General features: G+C 35.6%; 1 protein-coding gene across 8 annotated transcripts in view; it reads left to right on the top strand.

The window, feature by feature from the left end:
* The window catches only part of PATJ (PATJ crumbs cell polarity complex component), a 301,329-nt gene that overhangs the window by 155,721 nt on the left and 118,118 nt on the right, over positions 1 to 27,490 (top strand). For all 8 annotated transcript variants that reach the window (XM_019731220.3, XM_074334813.2, XM_074334815.2 and 5 more), the window contains one exon: positions 12,964 to 13,160. In XM_019731220.3, the coding sequence (XP_019586779.3) occupies positions 12,964 to 13,160 (197 nt within the window). The remainder of the gene's footprint in view (positions 1 to 12,963; positions 13,161 to 27,490) is intronic.

The following is a 27,490-nucleotide window of genomic DNA, read 5'->3' on the forward strand; positions in this document are numbered from 1 at the left end:
AAATTAAGACCTCTCCTTTTATTAAAAAAGTCTTGATATTTTTCTAAACACTTTTGTTTTACTAATTTACCTTAAGTTGTCTTAAGAGTTGAGATTTCTGTTCAAGGAAATATATCTTTAACAAGCATTCACTACTGCTGTTTATAGTATTGACTTGACTACCCATTAGAAAAAAAAAGATAAAGTATGCTGAATACAGTCTCATATTACCTTTTAAAGATACATGTAGTTTATAATTTATAAAAGTGACAGTGATTTATGTTAAAATATTGATTCTGCCCATTAATAGCTAGTTTTCTTGGACAGTTCATTAATTCCTCCCAGCTTCAGCATTTCTTACTTCTAGAAAGGACTATTGAAGTATTAAATGAAATCATTTGTTTGAAGGTAACTGTCACTCCAGAGGCAGCATTTGTTACTGTTATAAATTTGAGTTCAGAAATGCTTATACAATATTGTAGATCGTTTTCAACAGATGTTTTCTTACTTGCTGTCCTCCTTTGCTGCTACTTATGCCTTTCTATGTTGCTTGTTTCTTCCAGTTTCATCCCCTCTGATTCATCTTTTCTTTTATCTTGTGAGACCAGTTGTTCACTGATGTGCCAGATCCTGTCTAGGTTCGGACTGTCAGCTGCTTTCAGAGTATGATCAGTGTAAAAGACGAGACACAAATGAGAAAAGACTGGCTACAGTGCCTGAAGTAATTCCTTTTTCTTGTTAGCATCTCAACTGCCGGAGAAAAAGCCAAAAAGATATTAAAACTCAAGGGTTAAAGTATTAAATGGTGCAAAATACCAATACCGGAGAGAAAACAAGTTATCTGTTCCTCTGTGGGAAGGAGATGAATGATGAGTTTTGTCAGTTTATGTTGACAGTCTTTGGTAGCTTTTCTGTATCTTTATCATTATATAATCATCTTAGCAACCAGGTTTTTTGGAACATAATCTTTTTTGTTGATTTTAAGTTTACAGGATAGATGCTTCCTTTCAGTAGCAGCTGTTCTACAGAATATAAATGTGGTTTGCTTCCTACTCTCAGTTGTCGTTTTCAGCAAGTGCAGATCTGGATCACATAACCTTAAATAGAATTTCAAGGGTCAACTTTTTTTTAATAGATTGTATTTTCTTTCTTCCTTTCCTCCCTCCCTTCCTCCTTCCCTCCTTCCCTCCCTCCTTCCCTTCCTTCCTTCCTTCTTTTGGTTAAAAACTATTGTGAATAGGTGCTGCTATGAACATGTGTGTGCAAAAGTCTCTTCAAGGCCCTACTTTCAATTCTTTTGGTTATATTCCCAGAAGTGGAATTGCTGAATCATATGGTAATTCTTTGTTTTAATTTTTTGAGAAACTATCATACTGTTTTCCATAGCAGCGGCACCATATTACATTACTACCAACAGTGGACAATGGGTCCAGTTTCTCCAACTTCACCAGCACTTGTTGTTTTTTGTTTTGTTTTGTTTTTTATAGTAGCCATCTTAATGTGTGTGAAGTGGTATCTCATTGTGATTTTGATTTGTATTTCTCTGACGATGAGTGATGTTGACATCTTTTTGTGTGTTTATTGGCCATCTGTAGGTCTTCTTTGGAGAAATGTCTTTTTAAGCCCTTTGCCTATTTTTACCGTGTTTCCCCGAAAATAAGACCTAGCTGGACAATCAGCTCTAATGCGTCTTTTGGAGCAAAAATTAACGTAAGACCTGGCATTGTATTGTATTGTATTGTATTGTATTGTATTGTATTGTATTGTATTGTATTGTATTGTATTGTATTGTATTGTATTATATTATATTATATTATATTATATTATATTATATTAGACTCAGTTTTATAGTAAAATAAGACCAGGTCTTATATTAATTTTTGCTCCAAAAGGTGCATTACTGCTGATTGTCCAACTAAGTCTTATTTTCGGGGAAACACAATAATCAGGTACTTTGTTTTGTTGTTGAATTATAGGAATTCTTTAATATTCTGGATATTAATGCTATGTAATTAAAACTGGTTTATGTGTTACAACTGGAAGAGATAAGAAAGGAAAGCTTTGGCTGGTTCAGGTACATAAAGTGACTGTGTGCTAGGCATTAAGCTAAACACTTTATATTCTTTAATTCTGTCTTCTAAAATTCCTAGCACAGGAAAGGTTATTGTTCTTTGAAAGATGAGAGTGTGGAGTTAAGTAACTTGTAGGAGGTCGACAGATGCAATGTGGCACCAATAGAATTGGAATAGTAGTTCTTTTTCAATTCACTATGTATGTTTTAGTGAAGACCTTTCTGACTCTAAACCTCTTGTACTCTTTTCTAATTGAGTCTGGTTTAACATACCTAATGATAGTGTTTCTAATATAGACAAAACGTCTGAATTACCCAGAAAAGATGTTCTTCTCTGTTTAATCTTGCAGTCTTTTATTAAAAGTTAATTCTTAGGGGAAATAAAACTCTGTGTTAATTAGAGATTTTGACTAACTTAACCTGTTTCTTGACCAGTTCAGATACAGAAGAATTTGTAAGTTTGTGTTTCTATGACTTATTCATATATTTATGCTGCCCTACTCTGGGCCAGGAGCTCTGCCTACACAAAACAGAGGTCGTTTCTTCTCTCATGATAGTGGGGAACATGAGAAATAAATAACTGAAGACGACGACACAAAATACTGTCACATGTCAGCTAGAATCCCTGAACGTTACTCTGATGGTTATTGGAACTAATACATATGTGCAGGGCTCTGGACAAACATAGCCAGATGGTTTCCTGAGCAGGTATATAGAGGAAAGTTTGCTTCCAAAGTTATCAGTCACTAAAGGGACCAAGTAAACTTGGCAAATATCGTATTATGTTCCTTTTTCTACGTTCCCTTTAATTACTGGAAACTGCCATTGTCCCCCCCTCCAGAAAATATAATTAAACACCTTCATGCTGTCAGTGCCACTGCTGTTCTCCACGATCTGTTGCCAGCACGGGGCTTTCGTTGAGCATTACTGCGTGACGGGGTAATGACCAGGAAGCAAAATCAGCACGGCTCTAACACATTTCTACTATGCTATAACCACAATGAGCTTGCAACTCGATGCTTTCATGGTGATTAAAGAACCATATTCTCTAGTCTGCTGATATTTAAAATGTACAGGTGATTTTAAAGAGTGTTTTACAAATTACATTTGGCTTTTTTCAAAACCGGAATGTCTTGACTGGTTTCTCTCAAGACTCAGTAAAAACCTGAGGTCAGTAATAGTCAAACACCTTTTTTTCCTGTTTTCAGGCATCTCTAAGGTCCATAAAGGCATTTTGATCTTGGATATGGAGTTACCTTAGGTTTTGTAGGCAGGATTATTCAGTGTGTATAAGAATTACATAGATATAGTTTTTTTAAAAAATAACATGGTGATTCCTTGGCTGCATCTCAAGAGTTCGATTTTATAGATATGACATGGAGCCCAGGCAACTGCATCTTAGACAGCACTACCTCTGCTGATCCATGGGCCACACTTTGGGAAACACTGGTTTGGGTATAATGGGGCTCTTACAGAAAGGCCTCACTGGACATATCCATGAAGACTGAAGGTGTGAGCCTATGTATTTGAACATGGGTGTAGATGTGACCATCTTCCCTAATTAGGGGGGATAAACTTTCCTCTCTCTGTATTAAACCAATTTATGTTTTAAGCCTATAGGTGGTCAGTGAATTTGTACTTTGTAGATAGATCATTTGCCAACTACATCTCCCCCAATGAATGATGACCTTACGCCACATCCTTCATCATCAGAGGAATTGGGCAGAATGGTCAGTTTCCTCCCAGCATGAAATAAAGAAAAAATTGGGATGAGATTTGTGAAAATGAGAGATAAAAATAGCCCACCTCTGACTTCAGCTTAGACCTGGCCTAATTGCCCTAATATGTGAGACTAAGAATAGTGAAACTGGCCTAATTAAGGAGGACTATTGAATTTTATTCTGGGTTTTGCCATGGGTTTGCAATTAACCTCTATGGTCCTTGGTATCCTTTATTGTGAATGCTCTGGACCGGTTTCTTTCCCTCTCCAAACCAAATGGGATTAGGAATTTAGGTACTGATTTCCGAAGGTGAAGCTTTCCTAGTCTGCTGTTATGTGACTGAAAGATTCCAATCATATTTGGAATGTCTTAGACTGATAGTACCTAATTCAACCTTTTTTTTCCCTCTCTCTTTTAATTCACCATTATATCCTTAGTAAGTAGTCTAATGCCTGGCCCAGAGCAAGCATTCAGTATTTTTTTAAATGAATAAATAGAATGAAGTTAGCTATTACTCTTTTTGTCTGACTCCTTGAGTTCCTTTTTCTATTCCAACTGACCCATTAACCTATATTATATCCATTTCTTACCACTCTTGGTTGCATAGTAATGGTATCCTAAATGATTGGGTTTCCTGTTCTCCCTTGAACCATCCTCCCCCCAGTTGAGTGCTCATTTATTGTCAAACACTGTTCAAAGTGTTTCATCCATCTCTGCATTACCTAGCAGCTGTTCCAGGCTTATCTTCCCCTTCATCCTTGAACTTCCGGTCAAATTCAGCAGCTCTGTGTTGTTGATACCGCAAAGCAGCTCATTCAAACTAAATTGTCACCTCTTTTTCCTTCACTCCTTGTCTCTAAGAATCAGACCTCAGTTTCCCTGTTATCCTTCCCCTTCCTTTACCCCAGACATCCGAGTAGTTCATAGGACTTATTGATTTTTTCTGTCAAATTGTTTTCTGCTACCACATGACAGCTTTGCCTCTCATTCTTTGTCCACCATTCTATTTGTATAGTATTCCTCTTGGTCTTCCTGTTTCCTCTTCTCCCCTCTGCAAGCCATCCTATGTGTATTGCTGCCACATTAAACGTCCAAAGGCTGGTTCTGGTGATTGCCTATGTGTTCCATGCCTCCCCCTAAATTGTAAATTCCAAAAGGACTATGCAGGTTTTAGACTTCCCTTCTGCCACTCTAGCAGATGTGAACATAGCATGCTTTTTAAAAATCTTCCTTGTGTGGTGGGTAAGCATATGGGATTTGGAATGAGATAGACACAAATCTGAGCCCCAGGTCTACCAATTACTAAATGTGAGTTTCGGCAAGTTCCATAACCTCCGTGAGCCTCAGTTTCATCATCTGTAAGACGGGATGATTTTATCTTGTAGGATTGGTAAGAGGGTTTTTTTTAGTTGTGACAATTTTCAAACATGAAGAGAACAGTCAGTGTATTCCCATCTATTATTCTCCCAGATTCAATAATTACAAAGGTTTTACTGTACTTGTTTCACCTATCCTTCATTTTCCTTTACTAAAATATTTTTAAACCATTTCCAGACATCATGTAATTTCACCCACACATGTGCATCTCTAAAAATATAACTACAATATCATTAATGTACCTAACACAATCATTCTTTGGTTTTATCTAATATATAACTCATAATCAAATTTTTTATTGTCTCCAAATGTGTTTTTATAGTCAGTCTTCACATTATTTTGTTAAGTCTCTTTTTAAAAAATAAGTTTATTGAACTATATACAAACAGAAAACTGTACTACACTTTGATAAATTTCCACCCACCATCCAGGATATAAAACAGAACATTACTACCACCTAGAAGTCACTTTGTGCTCCCTCTAATTCACTATTTCTTCCCTCTTTCTCAAAGGTCAATATTGTCTTGACTTCTAAAATGATAGATTAGCTTTACCTGTTTTTGAACTTGATAAAAATTGAATCATGTGTTATATACTTTTCTATCTTGTTTCACTCAACGGTACATTTCTAGTATTCAAACCATTACTAATGCTTCCTATCGCACTGGTTGTTTTTCATTGTTGAATAAGCTTCCATTGTATGAATATGTCACAATTTGTTTATCCATTCTACTGTAAATGGGCATCTTGAGGATTATATTTCATAACACCAAATATGCAAAGGGATCAGCATAGTGCCAATGAAAATTCAGTTAATATTAATACAGTATCTTGTGTTTAAAATTTGCTCACTGTATATTGATTTATTTAACTTTGATTCATCTAATGGGAATATTTTAGATTTTCATTATTAGTTGAGGCTTTTTTCCCTCACTCTGTAGTCTCTTAAGGAAGTAATCTTAATGATTTTTGTTCTAATCAGCTGCCTGAATTTGTCACTTTAAGTTTATGGTTGATTTTCTTTCCCATTCTTATATCTAATATGGATTGAATTTTTGTGAAAGAAAGGAAGGAAATTACTTAACTTCTCTTCCCCCCCGCCCAAGTTTTGTATATAATACTTTTTTGTTTAATTCTGACTTTCTCCTAAGATCATGGACTCCATCTTTCTGGTTTCAAATCTCAATTTCACCATTCACTAGCTATGTTACTGCACAAGTTATCTACCTACTTTGTGCCTTAGCGTCCTCATCTGTAAAACTGGGAATAATACCAACCATGTGGAGTTTTTAACAAAGATTCAATGAATTAAACTGTAGTAAAGTGCTTACTTAGAACAATATCTAGCTGTTATTGTTATACTTAGCAGTAGTTCTCACATGTTTGTGTTTCAGTTAATCTCTACCTATAGGTCCTTAACCATATTATCAAATTTATACAGGCAAAAATATCTACTATATTAAGGAAGAAAGTTTATTTGTTGTCATGCCAAATGTAGCTTGTTTACACTGACATGTTTTCATTATTTTCTCTATTTGGGGTGAGCTTTCACTTGAGAGTTGCTCCTTACTACTAGAGTTCATATGCTGTTTTATGGTTTTCTTTCATATGTTTTTACTTTTTAAATCTACATGTCCTGATCTGATCAACTCTCAGAGAATTACAGTCGGTTACTGCATAAGAAAATTAGATTGAGGGGTTTATCATAACCTGGTTATTTAAAAGTGGGATTATTATATTGAATGTATAAGATAATGTATTGAAATATTTTTCTGTATTATTGTTTATTATTTGGATACACACCAGGTAACTAAATGCTTCTGGAATTGTATTGGGTCATTATTCCAGTGTGTTGAACATTTTCTATTAAAATACCGGGCAATGACTTGCATTAAGTTTCTTTCCTGGAAGAAAGGCTTTGTTACTTAGCAACACCTAATATCTTATGATGTTAGGAAAATACCCTGAGACCATACTGGAGAAATCTTATTGGCTTTCTTTGACAAGGAAAAGACATTGATGCTTTGATATAGAACTATGAGCAATTTGGGATTCCTTTCTTCAGATAACATTGTTATGAGGCTAGAAAATCCATGTTTAAAACAAGTGTGACTGTTCAGCTGAGTCAGAAAGACTCTTTCCAGTTTTTCTATGTTCATTCCGATGTATATAAGTAAAACCTGGTGCCAAAGGAAGTAGGTTACTGACATCCTCATTTCTGGATTTTATTTAGAAATAGAAGGGCATCTAGATTATTGGGGATAGGAACTACGGCCACTTGATTGCACACTGTGAAAGTCAATGAAAATCTGTATAAAAAATTGGCTGTTTATTACAAATATTCCCTGGAAATGCCAATAATGGGTATAGTTAGATCCTGGATCATTATAACACTTTTCATATTTTGTTGCTAAAAGCTAGTACTTATATAAGGGTGTGTGTGTGTGTGTGTGTGTGTGTGTGTATGTGTGTGCTTTGGATTTTTTCTCTTTAATTTTAGAAAAGACCCTCATTGGCTTCAAATAAATTAATATTTCTTTTTTTCCCCCACCCCTAAATTAATATTTCTTATTTCACTTTATAATGTACTTTTAGTGAAATTGCAATGTTTGAAGAAAACCATTCTCTTTATATTTAGTCTTCCCTCTTATCCCCGCCCCCACTACTGGTTGCCATGGAAACGACAGCCCTTAGAGCAAATGCCAGGCAGTGTGGGGTTACCCTGCCTGGAGCCACACGTTTGGTGCTGCAGGACAGTGTGTGCTGACTCAGCCGTTCCCAGGAGGAGCGCTACTGTGATTTCTTTCCTAAATTCTGAGTTAAAGTGGCGTGCGCTGTCATGATTATTCAAAGATGGGATTTCAGTTCTGCTTCCCCCGCCTCACACTTTGTTTTCCTTTTCTCCTTTTGAAATTCTAGTTCACCTTTTACTATACCTACAGAGTAGAAATCACTGGTAATGGAAATCACAGAAAATGTATGAGATCTGAGAGGGAGGGAGAGGCAGCTACATGTTGGGAAGGTTGGAGACAAAGGTAGAAAGATTGAGATTGAGATTCTAAAGTAGTCAATTGTATCGTTAAAACAAATTTCTTATTTAATCCTGAGCATGATTGTGGAGCCAGAAATAGTCACCATATTAGATTAGTTTTGTGAAAGGCCTATGTAAAGGCTGCCTTCAATTTTGTTACTGTGGTCTTTATGGTTGACTGTCGTGATCACTGTAGAAAAAAATTTTGCATTGCAGGGGAGATTATTTACAGACATATAGCTACACATGAAAATCATCTAAGGACCTTGTTTCAAAGAGAACTTGACCTGAAAACTCACTGGCTCAGAATCTCAGCTGGTGGAGCCCAGTCATGATTCTGTTTTATAGGCTCTAAGGATGATTTTCAGATAGCCAGCCTGGCAAATTATCTAAGGAGACTGGGCCTGGGAACCATTGTTTCAGCTCCCTTAAGGGAACCTCTTATTATCAAAAATTCTGCCAGTCTAAGTAATAGCTGTGGTGTGATGAAGAGAGCAGGGTCAGTAGACCTGGCCCAAGCACTAGCCAAATCACCTTACCTCTCTGAGTATCAATACACTAACCCGCAAATGGAGGTGTGTGCAAAGGTGTGGGGAGGATTCAATGACATGAGAAGCTATGAAATGTTTCTTTTATGTAAAGAGGTAATATGATAATGTGAGGATTCTTAAGATAACTTCTTTAACTGAGGGAGAACTTGAAGTCATTTTTATTTTTCAAAATGCTGTTGGAGAAATTTAACATGATTTGGTAAAGAAGGACTTGAACTATAGTATGTGAACAGAGCATTTGGCATTTTTATTGTCTTATTACTCTTCCTGTTTTATGATGCACTGAAAAATGATAAACCTTTTTGCTTTCAAGTTTCTTCAGTTTATTTAATAGTCCGTTTCAAAAGATAATGTACACATAGTAATTTGTTTTTCCAGTAGTCCTAATGGATTTCGTTACTTTTGAATACAAATCTAAAGAAGAAACCATTCTTTTCTACTTCTTATAACTGGAAGAGTGCATTGTCTTTGAAAACATTTTATGTGTCTAATGCGTTTAGGCCTCAATCACTTTTTTGTTGCATTGTTTGGGGCATTGGCTCAACAGTATGGCATAGCAATTGAAGAAGACCTTGGAAACCATTTGTTCATGCTTTCAACAAGCATACATGGCACATATTATTCACCTAGAAGATGCTAAGCATTGTTTTAGATGCAGAAGACAGCAGTGAGCTGGATATACAAGGAACCTCATGGTGTTTATGTTCTAGGATAGAGAGTAGAAAGAAATAAGAAATCTGAAAAGATATTTTAAGATAGTACTGTGAAGACAGACAGACAAAACTGAGTTCATATCCTTATTATATAAGTTACTAGCTGGGTGATCTTTGGCAAGTTATTCAATTACCATCAGAGATGTTATTTCTCACTTCTAGAATGCAGAGATGACAATTCTTACTTGATAGGGTGGTTTTTAGCATGAAAAGAAAAAAATTTATTGAAAGATTTAGCATAGTTTCTGCAACTTAGCAAGTCTCCAATAAATTAAAATAATTTCTTAATGCGTTCAAGCATGCTCAACTCTTCATGGTTCTAGGATTTGCTTTTTTGCTGAGCTTTATCCTGTTGAGCTTACCCCCTTCTCCCATAAATAATAATAATGATGATGACAACATCTAGGAAAACTGAGTAAGTCATTCGTTAGTGTTTAGGCAAATAAAGTTGTAAGAAGGTGGATGCTGGATTATTAGAAATGTCAACTAATGAAGTTTTTGGCATTATGCATAGAAGGTACATCTGACCAACAAATTGAAAGTAGCTAGAAAATCTATAATGTTCAGTGTAGTTTGCAAATATTAGCTGGTTTTCCTGACAAATCAGTAAAATAGATTGGTGATTTCAGCTGCTGATATTTTTATTATAGCTCTTATCTCTCTAAATTATAGTTAGTCTTATGTATGCTTGTCTCCAATGATAGATTTTAAGGTCCTTGAAAATATATTCCATAGTATGCCCTTTGTGTCACAAGCCTGATATGAATTTAGATTCGACCAATATTTGTCAATTTAAAAAAATGGGATTTAGTAGTATCATAACAAACATTGGTCAGAAAAATAGTGCTGCTGATTTCAAAAATTTAGGATAATAAACCTATAAATTAGTCTTTTGGTGGGATATTGATAAGGGAACTAATTTTTCAAGGGTGTTTAAAGCCTATGGATAGGTTTGTTTTTGTTTTTTAATTGTGGTAAAATATACACAACAAAGTTAGCATTTTAGCCATTTTTAAGTTTGACATCTAGAATTATGATTTTTTTTATTCAGTGTGACTACTGTATTTCTTAATTTCCTTAATTGTTTCCCTTTTAAATCTTGGGCGTTTTACTAACATTAATTTATTTCTAAACACAGGGAGTTTTAAAGCTATCTTTTTGTTTTGAACTTAAAATTTTAAAAATAATTTTACTGCATTATATTCGGAGACACAGACTATGTGATATTGATTCTTTGGGAGTTATCGAAGTTGCTTTTATGACCTAATGCACAACCTGTTTTTGTGTGTTCTGCCTCCTCCATATGTGTAGTTTCTGTCATATGTAAAGTTTTTTTATATCTAATACCTTGAGCTTATTGTGTTGTTAAAGTCTTCAGTATCTTTTTAAAAAATATATTTTTCTGCTTTATCATTTTCAGAGAGGAATGTGTTAAAAATTTTCTTTTATCTTGTTTGCTCAGCTGTGATATCATTTCTTAACTGCCGTACCCTGTAAATCCAATAAACAAAGAAGATGAAAACATCACTACTTTGCTTGAATCTGGGACAGAGGTCTTAAGTAGAGTGTCCTCTTAGGGCTCCATCCCTGGGGGACCCGAGGGCACCTCTGCAGAATTCCTAAATTGGGAAATAATCTATCAATTAACCTTTTAACGTTACACTTATTTCTTATCACCCATCCACTAACCCAAAGAATTTTCAATTCTCAGCCAAACAGGCTCGCATTCTCCTCTTATCCCATCTGCATATATGCTTTTCCACTTGCCATTCCACCTACCAGGATCCCTCTTCACATAACCAAATTCTACACTTTAAGCAAAACCCTTCTCAAATTCTACTTCCATGAAATCCCTCCTAGCCATCTCAGTTCTTAGAACCCTAAAAGCAATTATTGCTAGCACAATTAATTTAGTATTTATACACTGACCTAATTCACTAATAAATTAGTCTTTATTCAGTGCCCAGCACTTGCGGTGGTTGGAATTTCTATTTAAATAATTGTAGTTATTTAATATTTATTTGCTTCCCCGATTTTACTGTGTGAGTATCTTGAGGGTAACACATGTGTGTCTCTGTTTATTAAAGTCCCCACATAGTGTCTTTTTCTTGGTATTGAGCAAGAAAAATAGTTTTGAGTTTATTTACTTGACTATTAATATGACCTATTTTTTTCCTACATAGAGGACCATTTTGCTATAGTACAAGTCCTTTATTTTACTGTATTTTGTTAAGTTGTCAAGTGTAAATTTATTTACGCTCTTATAAAGCAGTGTTTGTTAAGTCTAGTTAAGCCTGATACATTGAACTAGGCTGTCTTCCCACCTCCTCCTCCTCCTTAAGATAATTATTTGAGTTAAGCTTTCAGTTTACAAGTTTTCCTCCTAAGGACAGTGAACATAATATAAGTGGAGCATTACGCTAAACATAGAGTTTCAGTACAGTCACAATCTACTATTCTACAGTCTGTTATTCTGCTGCTGAGATCATTGTGTCACAACCACAGCGGTAGACATCAAATCTTTTCACCCTGGCAGCACAACTGGCCTGTGAACTGGTGCTGTGTGGGGTACGTGTTTAAAGCACTCTCACTTCCCACAGTGATCTGCTAATGTGATTTTGTCACACAGAACCAACACAAATGAAGCATAGTCAGCCAAATCCTAAAAGAGGTCATTTAGACCATAAAATGGAGGTAGCAAGTAAGATTGAAGATTGAATAAGAGAATTATAGAATATTTATAATCCATAAACCATTACGTTTTTTTAATGTGTATTTTAGTTCATTTTTCCACCATTCATGAAGTGGATAATCCAATGCCCATTTTACAGGTGAAGTAGAATTCCATAGAGATAAACTAATGTATTAATTCCTGGATGTTGAGTAAGTGGTAAATTTGCAGATTGAATTCAGAACTGACAGCTAAACCAATACTCTTAATTCCTCCTGTTTTTACTCATATACATCCCATTATTATTCTGTATCCTTTGTATACTTAAAATAAATATAATTATTTGGAATTAATTGTTAATTTTCTTTCCTGCTGGACTGCAAGTCTGTGAGAATAGGAAAACCATGTCTGTTTTGTTCAGCACGATATCTTGAAAACCAAACACCTTACTTGGCACAAAGCTGGTACTTAGTAAATATCCTTTGTTTACCCTCACCCCCAACTTTTTTCTTTTCTCTTTGAGGGGATACAGGGAGGCCAAGATTTCCACCACATTGTTTTTGACTGTCTTAGGTAAGAAAATAATGCATGGAAAGTCTAGGTCAGTGTTTCCCTGAACAATCAGGAAAGGTTTTCTGGGTGAACTAACCATAGATAAAGATAAAATAATTCTTAACCATAACCTGTACATAAGGCTATGAATGACCTTGAGCACTTCATTCTCAAAAAAGGAACCATTCTTTGTAGAGGGATCACAGTAAGGATGGGGAAATGCTGACATCTCTGTAATATAGATTCAACTGCTCTATTCAATTTCCTTTTTACCTCTTTTTTTTTTTTTTTCAATAGAAAAAATCAAGCAAAGGTATGCAGATCTGCCTGGAGAATTGCACATTATTGAACTTGAAAAGGATAAGAATGGACTTGGACTCAGCCTCGCTGGTAATAAAGACAGGTCACGCATGAGCATATTTGTGGTGGGAATCAACCCAGAAGGACCTGCTGCCATGGATGGACGAATGCGTATAGGAGATGAGCTGTTAGAGGTGAGGGGCATATATTTTTTTATTTCTCTTTTGGTGAGGCGAAGGGGTGCACAGGATAGTGTATGGTAAAATAAGGTGAAGAGGAAGAATGGTAACCATTTTTTTTTCAACTATTTAAAATCATTTTTCAAAGCAAGGAAAACATATTGTTGCTAGCACATGTCATTTGCTGCTTGAGTAAAACCTAATCTCTCAAAATAATTTAGGAGCCCTTAAATAAAATCTCATGGAAATATATTAAAAGAGTAAGCCATGTTTTTAATATCAATTCAAAAAAGTTCAAACCTAATGTGTTAATGTATTAATCAAACATTGTTAATATTTATTAAAATTCTCTTTGAGTTTTGAATTAACCATAAGTATGACATTTGCTTTTGTGGTTGTTATTTAGTTTTGGGGGACGGTGTTAGAGCTAATGAAAGCTTGGGATCTGATTGGCAGGGAATGGTTAGTATATGTGACGCTAGTGATGTGGGTTAAGGCCCCATAGATTCCTTATTTAGGAACAGAGTAGAGATAAGAGAAGCTAAGGAGATGACTAATCCTCTGCTAATTACTATCGATAAACTAAACGGTTATTCTTATTTCCCTAAACTTAAAGTCAGGGTTGCTGTTCTGAGTTTATTTTAGTTTGATATTCATTTGCTTGTTCAATCACTCATTCATTCAGCTAATTTTTGAGTATCTCTTAGGACCGGACACAGAAAAAGAGATGAATATATCCAATCCCTTCATTCAAATATTTCAGTCTAGAAGAAGTAGGCACGACAAAATCATTGTACAACAAAATGTGCTATAATAGTACTAACAACAGCAGCTAGTAGATACTCAGTATCAGACCCAGCAACCTCTTTTACTGGTGAGGTGACAAAGTAAAGGATGGTGTTGGGATTCAATATCAGGCAGTTTGACTTCTTTGCTCTTCGTTAACCAGTGTGCGCTCTAAGACTTCTTGGATAAAATGCTCCAACACTTGAACATTAAGGGGAACCAAATCACGGAGGCACCAAATGTCAGACTGCTTACTTAAAATGAGGGCTTACTGATTTTGCATTTTATGATTTCCTCTTAAGACTGACTCAGAATAGAATTCACAGTCTTGAATAATTTCATTGCCTAATAATATCTATAGCCAAAGCTGGTCAGATACAACTGTGAGACCATTAGTATCACCTCTTTCTTTTAAGCCCCAATAGTTTCTCTTCATCTAGAACCTATTTCCACAAAGAAGTCACTTCTGGAATTACTTTTCTTGTTCTTTTGTGATATAGCTTTATGTAAGGGACCCATATTGGGTAGCAGCACTGAGTAACATAATCATTAAATTAATAAAAACCAAAGGTGATAGTATGGAACTAATATAATTCATTGCTTCAAGTTTATTACCTTTGGCTGATATTTAGAGATCTCTTCAGAGATGAGACTAAAGTGATGATGGTAATAATAATGAAATCAAAAGCTAATTTACTGGAACTCTACCTTTGCACTCACACATTTATAGTCAATATTCCTAAGAGCGCTATGTGGTAAGTACTATTATTAGCCCCATTTTATGGATAACAAAATTGCATACGTTACTTGCCTAATACTACACTACTAGGTTTCAGTAAGAACCCAGGCTTGCCAGACTCCAAGATCCATGCTGTAACCACTGAAGTATGCTGTGTTCCCCATGGTACTTCAACCAAACCCCATGTGTTTAAATCCATGAGAATTTTGATTTATGATGCTCTGTCTAATCTTTAGGGAATCGTGTATATTAAGTCATTTTGTTGTGTTATACATACCTAGAAACAGATTTCCTATCTTGTATGGTATATGGAAATGTTCCAAAGGCTATAACTTGTAACATGTTCTAGTTCTATTCTCTCTACCTTATTAAAACTCAAGATGGAATGGCCTCTGGGATCCAGACCAACAGGGGCACTGGTATTTTATTTCTCTGCTGACATTTTATTCAATATGGGTAGTAAATGACCTGTGGCTGCAGAGTAATGAAAGTGTTGTACAGGCCATACACAGAAGTCAGCACTGCCGAGGGCAATGAGCCCTGGACTTAGAAGACCTACTGTAACTTACCTCAATTCTCTCAATTGGTTATTAGCTGCATTTTATGTTGTTTTGTTTTGTTTATGAGATGCATTAACATAGTGCATGGCACATGCGACTGTTAATGAGCTCACATTTGCTCCCTCACAGACAGAAATTTCAGATACCTGTTTTCTAGGCTAGAGGTTAGAAGAGCTCTCCTGGGTGAAGAAGAATATTAACAAATTGCCATATTGGACCCTTCCTATTCCTTCCTTTGACTTTCTGAACTTGGCCCTTTTGTTGCTACTCAGCAACTTTATCTTCATTCAGAGATAGAAAGAGGAAGAAGATTAAACCTGTCAATAAGTTAATGCCCGTCCCCTCCCACTGGTTCCCTTGTTTAACAAGAAAATAAATAAAAATACATTTGAACACAGATTCTAGAGTCACATGTGTTTGGCTAGTTCCTTATCTACTCTCACCCTCAGTTGCCTCCTTTATTGAATGGAAATTGTTTATTCATTCAGCAAGTATTGTACTGTGCATCTGTCATTTGGAGGCAGCACATGAAAGGTGTTGATTTTTACAGTGATGACCAAAATCAATGGTAACTGTTCTCATAGAGCTTACACTCTAGTGATTATATAGCATCAACCTCAAAGGGAGTTATGAGAATTAATGAGAACATAATGTCAAGTTTTGCCACAGTGTCTGGCACATAATAAGACCTTAATACATTTCAGCTGATATTATTTATAACATAACACTTTTGCATGGATTTATGTATTTCAGTTTGTTTATATTAATACGTTTGTCTCTGAAAGTATGTCCCAGAGGACAACCGTCTTCTTACTCCTCAATAACTCAGTGCAGCATCTTGAAAAGCTGAGAGAATGTGAAATTGCACATACTGGATTCTTAAGGAGTTACAACCCATCTTCTCATGTGACTTTTGGCTCCGGGTCAGGAATGACGGGAAAAAAAAACTCCTGTGGGAACCATTTCCCTGTTTCTTCTCATTGCTGCGAAAAAATTTCAGTCATGTCTCTATGACATGTGAGGAATTTGTATATGACGTGATATTAAATCCAGTGTGCTTTTGAACCTGAGAAGAAGAAATTAATTCAACGATGAATGCCAGGAAGCGAAAGCCAGTGTTATAATAGGTGTTCTTTGGATATTGCCGTGTATTAGATGGTAGAAGGACAGTGCATTATGTCGCAGGAATTTACAGTGGGCTTTTAGATTATACTTACAAGATTTCCAGATGAGAGCACGTCCGTGTATTTGCTTACCCACCCACATTCCGTTTATTCTTGTGGTTTCTCCAATTGAAGTAAAATTGTGCGCGTCTTGATTACTTTTACAACTCCATCATTTGCTCATATTATTTCTCATTATTGCTTTGCTGTTATAGTTATGTTGTTACTTTGCTCACAGCCTCCTCTTATTTATAGTTGATCTGACTTCTGTTAAGCCCCAAGCTAAGGCTAATTTATAGGAAGTAGAATATTCGAACATACCTTGTGGCCTCTTTGAAGTCAGAAACTCAGCATCTCTCCTAGAGCCCTGTGACTGACTTTTGGCCCGACATTCGCCAGCAGTTTTGTTGCTGTGGGGCTGCATTGTTACAGTGGAAGAGCAGTCAGCAAGTTCTGTCGATCGATGGCCCAATTCATGTATAAAAGAAATCTTACGTTAAGCCCCCAGAAGACAATGTGATTAAATCTCAGCTTCTTTGCCCTTTACTGCGAGATGCTAGTGTGGGGAGTTCTGAATTAATTTCAAAAGATGTTAGCATATAATTACCATGTAGACTGGAATGAGACTTGCACTAGAGTATTGGCTTTCCCTAAGCAATTAGTCCCAGAAAACACACAGGCCTGGGCATGGTGCTGTCATATGAATGGGGGATTTATTTGTAATCCTCCCTACAGTGCAAGTGTGGGAAGAGAGAGCTGTTAGTGCTTTGCGGGGAATTGCAGTGATTTGTCAGGTTACAGAAGCAGCCAGAAGGAACAGTGTGGGTGGTACAAGAAGTGCACAACTGATGGGGCTAGCATGGAGAGCTGTGTCATGTCTGGCTCCCACGTCCTTCAAGAAAGAGGAAGTACATTCCTTTTGTAACATTTACTTGCATGACAGCCAAAACTAAATCTTGTTATTTTGCGTGTGTACTCCTTTAGGAGGTCAGACAATTAAGTTCGCGAACTCATCCTAGAAAAACTGCTATACTCCTCATTGCTGAATATCACTATGGTCACCTTCGAAGTACTCCCCTTGGGAAGCTATGGACTGATGCCGGTGCCTAGTCCACCCTTCAAAGCAGTTTTGGAACTCTTTCTGGAATGGCCATCAGAACTGTCATTGTATTACCCTTGCTGTCCTGAATGTCATCAAAATGTCTTCCTTTCCATATTTCCCTTATCTTCAGGTAAAGAAAGAAGTCATTGGGGGCCAGATCAGGTGAGTCAGGAGGGTGTTCCAATCCAGTTATTTGTTTACTGGCTAAAAACTCCCTCACAGACAGTGCCGTGTGAGCTGGTGCATTGTCGTGATACAAGAGCCATGAATTGTTGGCGAAAAGTTCAGGTCATCTAACTTTTTCACGCAGACTTTTCAGCACTTCCAAAGAGTAAACTTGGTTAACTGTTTGTCCAGTTGGTACAAATTCATAATGAACAATCCCTCTGATATAAAAAAAAGGTTAGCAACTGTGTTGCAACAAGTTCGCGAACTTAATTGTCAGGCCTCTGTATGTTTATTTAAGAACCCATTAAAAGTAAAAAACATGAATATTTCCCATATTTGCCAAGGGTAAAGACACACAAATACAGGTAAACTCAGATATCATTGTCTAGTAGTATTTATTTAAAAAAAGAAATTGAAACCATAAAAGTTCAATGACTGATACCAGTCCACGTAGCTGCTGCATGACAAGACTCGTGCCTGATGGCCTTTCCCACCACAGTCCCAGCAGTTGATCTTTCACTCTCTGTTTGTTGCCAGTGAATAATTTTTGAAAGCTTTTGGAAGACTTAGATGTGATTTAGGAGCATAGTACAAGTAAATAAATCACTATCTTTTGTGCATCCATAGATAACATGCTTTCTAATTCATAGTCAAAAGCTTCTGTCACCTTAGATTGACTCTTTTAGATTATTATCATACATGGATGTAGTTTTATAAAGTGTACTTCTTAAAAAATAGTAATGCCCTAAGAGACTTCATGCAATAAAATATCCCATTGTAGAAACACTAGTTTAAGGAGCAGAAAGCAACAGATTTCAAAATTGCAATAAAATTATTTTTCCTACAGTTTTGTTAACATAATAGGTTTATAATAGCTAAAAATGCAAAAATAAATTGACCAATTTTTTTATTGTGGCATTGGTTTCAAGAGTGTCAAAATACATCACATTTCACACTTGAAATACGTGATTTATTGTATATCTACTATATATCAATAAAGCAGTTAAAATATTAGTTGATCACACCTGACAAAAATAAATATTATAAGCAGGTCCTGAATATGACCTTCCCATATGCAAAGCTAAATTCACCCCATTTTGTGACTCTTAAAATAGTCTACAGCCTAATTCACATCTTGGAAAGTCAACAGAAGAATGTGGTGCTGGTTGAGTGGTTGGTGCCACACACGAAACACCCATGGGACCTACACTGTGTGTGCAACGTTTTTCCTTTCTTCAAAGTGCAGTCCCCCTGGTCATTACAGCATTGTAACCAATAGCTATCTGTGTCTTACTAAAGCATCTTCCTTATGTAATCCATTGTATTTTGTCCAATTTCAGTTACAAAAGTATGTACTCACTAAGAGAACGTTTGGGAGTAGGGGAGCTGTATTGGCAATTGAGCTAACATTGACATAATTTGTAAGGCAGTGCTAAATTTTTTCCATGTGCTCTCAACTTTTACAACAACCCAATGAAAGGTGGTGCCATTTTAATCCCTATATTACAGATAAGGAAACTGAGACACAAAGGGGTAGAATCAACATTCAAACACTAGCTTTTCTGACTCTATGGGCTTTGCTCTGAAGTAATTGAGTGCTGGATTAATAATGATTCTAGAAGGTAATAAGTGGATTTCTTGTCCTTTTGTAGTTTTGGTAGATTCCTGTTAATGCAGTTAATCCAGAAGAAGTTTAAACTATCTGAGGTAGTTTCTCACGGTACAACACCATGCTACTCTTTTTATCTTCTTAAAATTTAATTTCACTTTGAATTCTTTAAAAGAATGCAGTCAGTGAAATTATACCTCTCTCTCAAGAACCAGAGAAGTAAAATAATCTTTTCTTGAGGTTGTTCTTGCCCTCTGAACTTCACAATTTAAGAAATTTCCCCTCAGTACCACTATAGAGCTAAGGTTTTATTTTCAGGCTGCAGGAAATACTATGTAAGAAGACCTAGCCAGACAATCAGCTCTAATGCATCTTTCGGTGCAAAAATTAATATAAGACCCATTATATTATATTATATTATATTATATTATATTATATTATATTATATTATATTATTTTATATTATATTATATTATATTATTATATTATATTAGACCTGCTCTTATATTATAGTAAAATAAGACCGGGTCTTATATTATTTTTGCTCCAAAAGACGCAGTAGAGCTGGTTGTCCAGCTAGGCCTTATTTTTGGGGAAACATGGTAGCTTATATTGGGTGACCTCATTCTTTTCTGTGTTTCCTGCAGTGAAGTCTTTGAGCTCTATTTCTACCATTTTTGTTTCTGTTTCTGGCTTGTTGGGGGAAGAGTTTTGAATCATTTAGTCACACTTCATTGTCATTATGCTGCTGAAGTATTTAGGCTAAAGATCTGTATTCTTACTGACCTTTTGGAAGAATAACAATCATTTAGTTTTTATTATTGCTGTCCTCATTATTGTTCTACAAATGCTTTATGTGAGATCTCTACAGTGAGCCACTGTTCATGGAGAGAAAGTGCCAGGAAAGCCGAAAGTAAAAATGAGGGTAATGGAAGAAACTTAGATTGTTGTGGAAAGAATATAAGAAATAGGCGTAGGAATGTATGAGAGGGTAGAAACTTCCCATTTGGAGGGAATAATTGGTTTTCCGCGGTGTCTCTCAAGACTCTCCTCTCTTTTCTGCAGTTTTCCCTTGGGTCTTACATGCCACTGGGATGTAGTTCTCCAGGCCTATGATCTTTCCTTTCCCAGTCTCTTCCCCATTTCCCTCCGCCCTACACATTGCTATTGCAGTGACCATACTTAAAGTGCGGTCTGCAAAGACAAAGTCTTAGGTTATTGAGAAGGGTTTCCTTATATCAGCCCCAACATATAATTGATTTCTGTATTTTGCTTTATTTTCACCGTAGACATTGAGAATCACTTACAGTCACTTTGCAATCTTAAGGCACAAAACCTGAAAAAAAACTGTTGATGAAATTCTTATTCTAAGTTTGACTGACTAACGGTATCAAATAACTGCTTAAACTCATCGAAAACCTGGTTGTGTATATGTGTTTTAATTATTGTTTTTAAGAGGGAAGCCAAAAATCAGTGATCCAACCTGAAATTCAGATGTTCCCCTAAAACAGTAGCCATGAGCCTATTTTTCATTAGTTTACGTCAGGAAAAATTATGCATTACACATCAGCACCACCACCCCAATTTCCTAAAACATAACAAAAGCACAATAAAAATAATTGTGTATAGGTAACACATAATCATGTTAGGATGTAAAGTGACTAATACCGCTTCAGATTCACCAGGTAATATGATGGCGAACACATAGTTGCTTTGTGTACAATAACATGGTTTCTGTTCACTCCACCAACATCCAAACTGCAGCTCCTTGTTGCTACCCAAGGTGTGGTTCAAAACGTCTCTCGGTGATTCTGTACCTGGGGGGCTACAGCTCGGGACTTCCCACACAACATTGTGTTTACAGTGTTTTACTTTGTGTTGGGGGTGTATATATACATTTTTTCTGTGTACACATTCACTGAAAAATACTATCTTGAAAGGAATACGTAGATTGTATGAAGTTTCAGTATTAAAACTCAAAAAGTGTTCTATCAGGAAAACCTTACCTGGGGTAGTATACCCATACGTGTGTTTTTCCTCCGTTAGGAAAAAAAAAAAAAAGAACACTCTTATGGATATTTTTTATCATCTACAAAGTAAACAGATAATATAATGAAATTCTTTTTTATAGCTACTATATAGTTCAACAGTTACCAGCATTCTGCCATTTGCATGTCATTTATATCTCTCTGCACCCAATCCCTACTCAGTTATTACTATTTTTATAGTTTGTGTGGTAAAAATTGCCTTAAAATGAAATGCACAGATCTTATCTGTACAATTTCTACAATTGTATACACCTATGCCACCCTAACGTCTATTGTTTCCATCTCCCCAGAAACTCTTCCCATGTCCTTTCCCATTGGAACCTCCCACCCACATCCTGGGAAGCAACCACTGCATTGATTTTTTTTTTCTAATGTTCGATTAGTTTTTCCTATTCTAGAACTTCATATAAATGGGATCATGCAGTATGTACTCTTTTGTGTCCAGCTTCTTTTTCTCAGCATGTCTTTCATGTGTGTTGTTGCGTGTATTAGTAGTTTGTTGCTTTTTGTTGCTGAATAGTATTGCACTGTGTAATTTTACCACAATTTTGTTTATCAGTATACCTGCAAATAGACATTTGGATTTTTTTCCCAGAGTTTTGACTATAGTGAATAAAGCTGCTGTGAACATTTATGTGACAGGTCTTTTTGAGGCCAAATATTTTTTCTCCTCTTGGCTAAGTTACTGGGACATGGGATATGTGAGTTTAACTTATAAAGAACCTGCCAACTCTGATGCCCAAGTGGCGGGGCCATAAAACATTCCCATTAGCAGTATATGAGCATTCCAGTGGTTCCACATCCATAGCTGCTCTGGTGGGTATGTAGCAGTTCCTCCTTGTATTTTAATGTGCATTTTCCTGATGACTGATTATGTTCAGCATTTTTCTTGTATTTAGCAGCCATTCAGATACATTCTTTGGTGGAGTGTCTATTCAAGTCTTTCCCCCATTTTTAATTAGGTTGTTTGTCTTTTTATAATTGAATGTAGGAGTTCTTTGTATATTCAGGATACTATTCTTTATCAGGTATATGATTTATGTATCTTTCCTCTCAATCTGGCATGTCTATTTTTTTCTTAATGGAATCTTTTTGTGCACAGAAGTTCTTAGCTATGATGAAATCATATTATTCATTTTTTTATTTTATAGTTATTATCCTAGCTAAGAATCCTTGCCTATCTCCAGGTTGCAACTATATTGTCCTATTTTTTTTCTAAAAACTATATAGTTTTCGCTTTCATGTTTATTTTTATGATTTACCTTGAATTAATTTTTGTACATGGTTTGAGATAGGGTTTGAGGTTTATTTCTGTCATGTGAGTATCCAGTTGTTCTGGCAATATTCATTGATAAGACTTTGCTTTCCCATTGAATTTCTTTGTACCTTTGTTAAAAAGCATTGGCCATATAACTGTGTGTCTATATTTGGACTCTCAGTTCTCTTCTATTAATCTGTTGATCATTTATGTCATTACTGTACTCCCTTGATCACCATAGCTTTATAGCAAATCTTGCATTCAAGTTGTGCTAAGTCTTCTTTTTGTTCTTGTTTTTCAAAATTGTTTTGGCTCTTCTAGGTCCTTTGAATTCCCATATGACTCTTAGAACCCACTTGCAAATTTCTAATTAAAAAAAAAAAAAGCCTGCTGGAATTTTGGCTGAGATTGTGTTGAATCTGTTGTTTAACTTAGGGAGCTAGACATCTTAACAATATTGAGTCTTCCAAATTATGAACATGATGTCTCTCCATTTAATTATTTATCTGCAGTGTTTCATAATTTTCAATGTAGAACTTCTGCATTTTCAGTTAAGTGTAGTCCTATGTATTTTATATTTTTCAATGCTCTTATGAGTGGAATTTTTATAGTTTCATTCTCGTTTCTTGCTAGTATATAGAAATACAATTGATTTTCATATATTCACATATTGACCTTGTATCCTATTATCATACTAAATTAACTATAAATTTTAATTTAGGATAATAACAAAAATAATGTGAATTTATTTTTGTTATTATCCTAAATAAAAATCCTTATTTAGCTCTGATATCTCTTCTTAGTATAGATTTTTTTTCAAATGTTTAAGTAATCAACTTGAAATTCAAAAGTAAATATGACAGAATAGAAAAACAAATATTATTAGTTATTATTTGTTGAAAATGTATTATCTTTTTAGAGAGATGGTTTCTAATACTAGATATATTTTTTATTGTTTATCAAATTTATTGAGGTAATCAGATACTTGTTTAAGTAACGATTTTCGTTGGATAAATCCCTTAATCTCTCTAGTCATTTCTTAACTGTAGAAGGGGAAAGACTCAATATCTTTAAGAACTTTTCAAACTTAATGTTTTGTGGTTCTGGGATCTAAATTTTTGCTTCTCAAACTTCAGCATCTAATTTAGCCGAAGGTATTTCTGATCTCTGTTCTGGGGAACATCACTGTAAATCCTTTCCCAAAATTTTTACCAAATAAATCTCTTTAGCTATACAAGTTGCTCTCAGCCAAGATTGTGTATCAGAATTGTAGGACAGCTTTACCTAAATAACAACCCTTCATCCCAGCCTACTAGATGAGAATCTGAAGGTGGAGCCTAGGTGTGCTTTTTAAAAGTTACCTAGTTGATCTATCATATAAATCTAATCAGGAATCTAGATGTGAATTTTTGCTCTTGTCATAGAAGGATGTTGACAAAGTACCAAGTACCTTATCGTAGAAAATATAACCATTTGCTATTCAATTCAGATTACACACCAATTGCATGAAATAAAACGGTGTACTCAGTGATGGAACTAGCAATTTTGACAACCAATGCAAGTAGCATTGAATGTGTCCTTGACTCCCCATAGGGCAAAGGAAAGAGCCTTACATGGTTCATAGTACTTCCTGCCCTTCAGCTTGAGTCTCTGTCTCTATCCATCTCTTCTAAATGCTAAGAGAATGGGATTGACCTAGATACAAGAGCTGTGCCTGAAAAAATGAGGACAGGAGAATAGGATGATTTCTCAGCTGAAGACTCAATATTTGGCACAATAAATTATAATATTTAAATATTATAATTTAAAGTTGTTGTGACTCTGAATCTTATTGCTCATCCTTATTTATATTTCTGGCTGTGATTCAAAAGCATTAGGTTAGTAAATAGGTTTTAATTCTAGTTGATTCCCTAACATACTGAGCTGTCATAGGTATTGCTTCTTATGGCTGTTTTTCTCATTTTTTACTTATAGATTATACTTTTTTTTTTTTTACAAGTTTTTAAAGTAGCATGTAATCATAAAAAAATCTAATTGTGTAGGTAAAAGTAATAAATAATATTCCCTCTTTTACTTTTTAATACTACTCCTTCAGAAGTAACCTCTGTCAACTTACCATTTTTCCTATTTGTCTCATGTATAGTCATATACATCTGTGCAAATACAGATTTTTATAGTTAATATACACAAACAGAATCATATTGTACATACCTTTTTCACTGAATGGTATATCATTTTTCATGTCAGTACAAATAATACTATAACATGCTGTTATATATGTCTTTGTGCAATTGTTTGAATAAAATCTATTGCATAATTTATGTCAAATTATCTTTCTTTAATGTTATACAAATATACCGCCCCACTAACAGCATGTAAGAAAGGCTTTTCCCCAAAAAATCTAGCAAACACTGGATTTTATCAGATCTTAGCCAATCTGACAGGTGTAGATTTTTTTAATTGAAAGAATGTCTTCACACAGGTATCTTACATAAATACATAAGGAAATGACTGAGAAAATAGTACACTGGTGAGGCAGAGTTTTTAAAGGTGACACTTGAATAGGATTTTTCTCTGCTTTCAGCACTGTGTAGAGTTTGGAGGGAGAACTGGGTGCTGGGGAATTATTTTGGAGGGGGAGGAAGGTGGTTGGGATGGGATGTGGGTGGTTAGGATGAGTACTCAATGCAGTAGCGGGAGGCCTGTGGCATCAAGGTGAACATATGTGTCACCCATTTCAGAGGTCCCATACCTGCTAGAAGCTTTGGGATCAGGAGACTTGAGTTTGGATTCTGACTCTGCCACTACCTTACGTAGAACCCTTGTACAAGTGACTGAGTGTGTGAGTCTCAGTGTCCTCATTACAAAAATATAGGAGCACCTATTCAACCTACCTATCCTGCTGAGAAGTATGGCAGTGTTAGACTCTATGTGAGTTAGGCTTTAAAAGTTACCAAATGTATATGCTGTAATCCTGCCTCTATAGGACTGATTCACGGACAAGATAAATGTTAAAAAAAGGAAAAGAAAGAAACTGGTGTTGGAGGGAGGAGAGTTAAGGACTTTAATATAGTCCTTTAGTGATTGATTGGGTTTGTGCCTATGTCTGTAGAAGCAGCAAGGAAAATATCTTGAAGGCAAGAGAAAAAACTTCCAGTAACAGAGGGAATTGGAGTAGAGCTCTAATCAGATTGTTCCTATGAAAGAAGCAAACATTAAGCTGGGCATTACTAATTTGGGGAATGTCTTAACTCATAGCATGCACTGATGTTCTTGGAAAAAGGAATTCTAGGTCAGGTCATCTGAGTTCTATTTATTTATGTAACTAACAATACCATTAATAGAATTAAGCTGTAATGCCTCAGCTTCCTAGGAAAACATGATTCCCCTGCAATATTAATGAATTGTTAAGAAATAGATTACACTTCTGCCTCCGGTTACTTATTCCTTCCTGTGCCCTGCAGGTAATAGGAAATTATCATCAGACACCTATTTCATCTGGTCAATGAACCAACCTATAGCAATTGAACCAACTTCCACAGAAACACTGAAAATCAGAGCAACACATAAACATATTTCTCTGCTCACTTCCTTGAAGTCAGTATTTTCCAAAATTGTCATCATTTAGGATTCAAAGGAGTATCTTACTGTTTTCCCACTATATCAAATTTAGAAAGATGTGAGCTACATATTACTATCATTTTGCCTTTAGAAAGTATTTTAATTTAATTAGTTTTGTTTGAGAGAAAATAAATCTCTCATGTTTAAGCCTTTTAGATGAATGTGTTCCTTTGGGAACATTGTACTGTACAAAAAATAGATTAAATTGAAGTTGCTGAAGACCTCATTTTAACACTGCATTTATTAAACTAAGTCCTTAAAACCTGTCCTTTGCCCAAAGTATTAAGATATTGGAGCTTGACGTATATTATTTTGTCCTTTTGGAGAAAAAATTAATATGGCAATTCATTCAGAAATATTTTTTCATTCTAGTAAAATTTCATGTTAGTTTTAGTCGTCTTCCCAATATGTCATCCCTGGCCTTGGTATTCCTTTCTTCCCTTCAGTTCTCCCAGTAGTTTGGAAAGTGATGATCATTCTTCATGGGGACTGGTGTCCAAGATTTTTGGAAAGGGAAAATATTCAACAAGTATACGAGGTCTTCTTTGAAGAGGACCTGTTACTTGTATTCTCTGTTAGTCTGCTTCCCTGACCTCCCAACCACCACCATCCCCTGAAAGCTATACTGAAAAACTTGTAGTTCCTGGAAAGAGACCTGTATAATACCTGCATCTCTTTTGATATGCTTTTTCCTAGTCCTGGTGCCCTTCCTGCTACTCACTTCCCCCTGTGCCCGCTACGCTTCTGTGAATTCCTGAAGACCAACCCTTTCATCTCCAAGAAGAGACAATCACCTCTTGCTTTATGCCTGCATCCACCATATGGCAATGCAATGATTTGTTCCCAAGACTGTGTCACTTATTAGAGTATCAGATGCTTGAGGGCAGGGACTAGATCTGACTGAATGAAGTAATTCCTGCAAAATGATTTTTAGAGAATCTGGTATCTAAAACATACATGGTAGCTATGGTGATGAAGGTGCCTATATCCCTATCACTTGTACAATGGCTGTTGAATAAGAGAATAAATGGATGGATATAACACATATCTGTTATACTTTTATTGGAATACTTCTTGGTCTGGTTTCTATTTTGTGAGGGCCTGTTGATTGGATTTAAAATTCCATTGGATTAAAAACACGTTACTTATCCTATGGCTTTTTATTCCCACTCCAGATAAATACCCTTAGGAATGTTTTCTAATTATTAACTGGAAATGCTTTTGGACTCAAACAGATTTGGCTATAAATACTGGCTCTAAATATGTTATATTGGTCAAATTCCCTAAACTT

This window comes from Rhinolophus sinicus, chromosome 14 (assembly GCF_057876585.1).
Source record: "Rhinolophus sinicus isolate RSI-liver-muscle chromosome 14, RSI-T2T, whole genome shotgun sequence".
Lineage (NCBI taxonomy): Eukaryota > Metazoa > Chordata > Mammalia > Chiroptera > Rhinolophidae > Rhinolophus > Rhinolophus sinicus.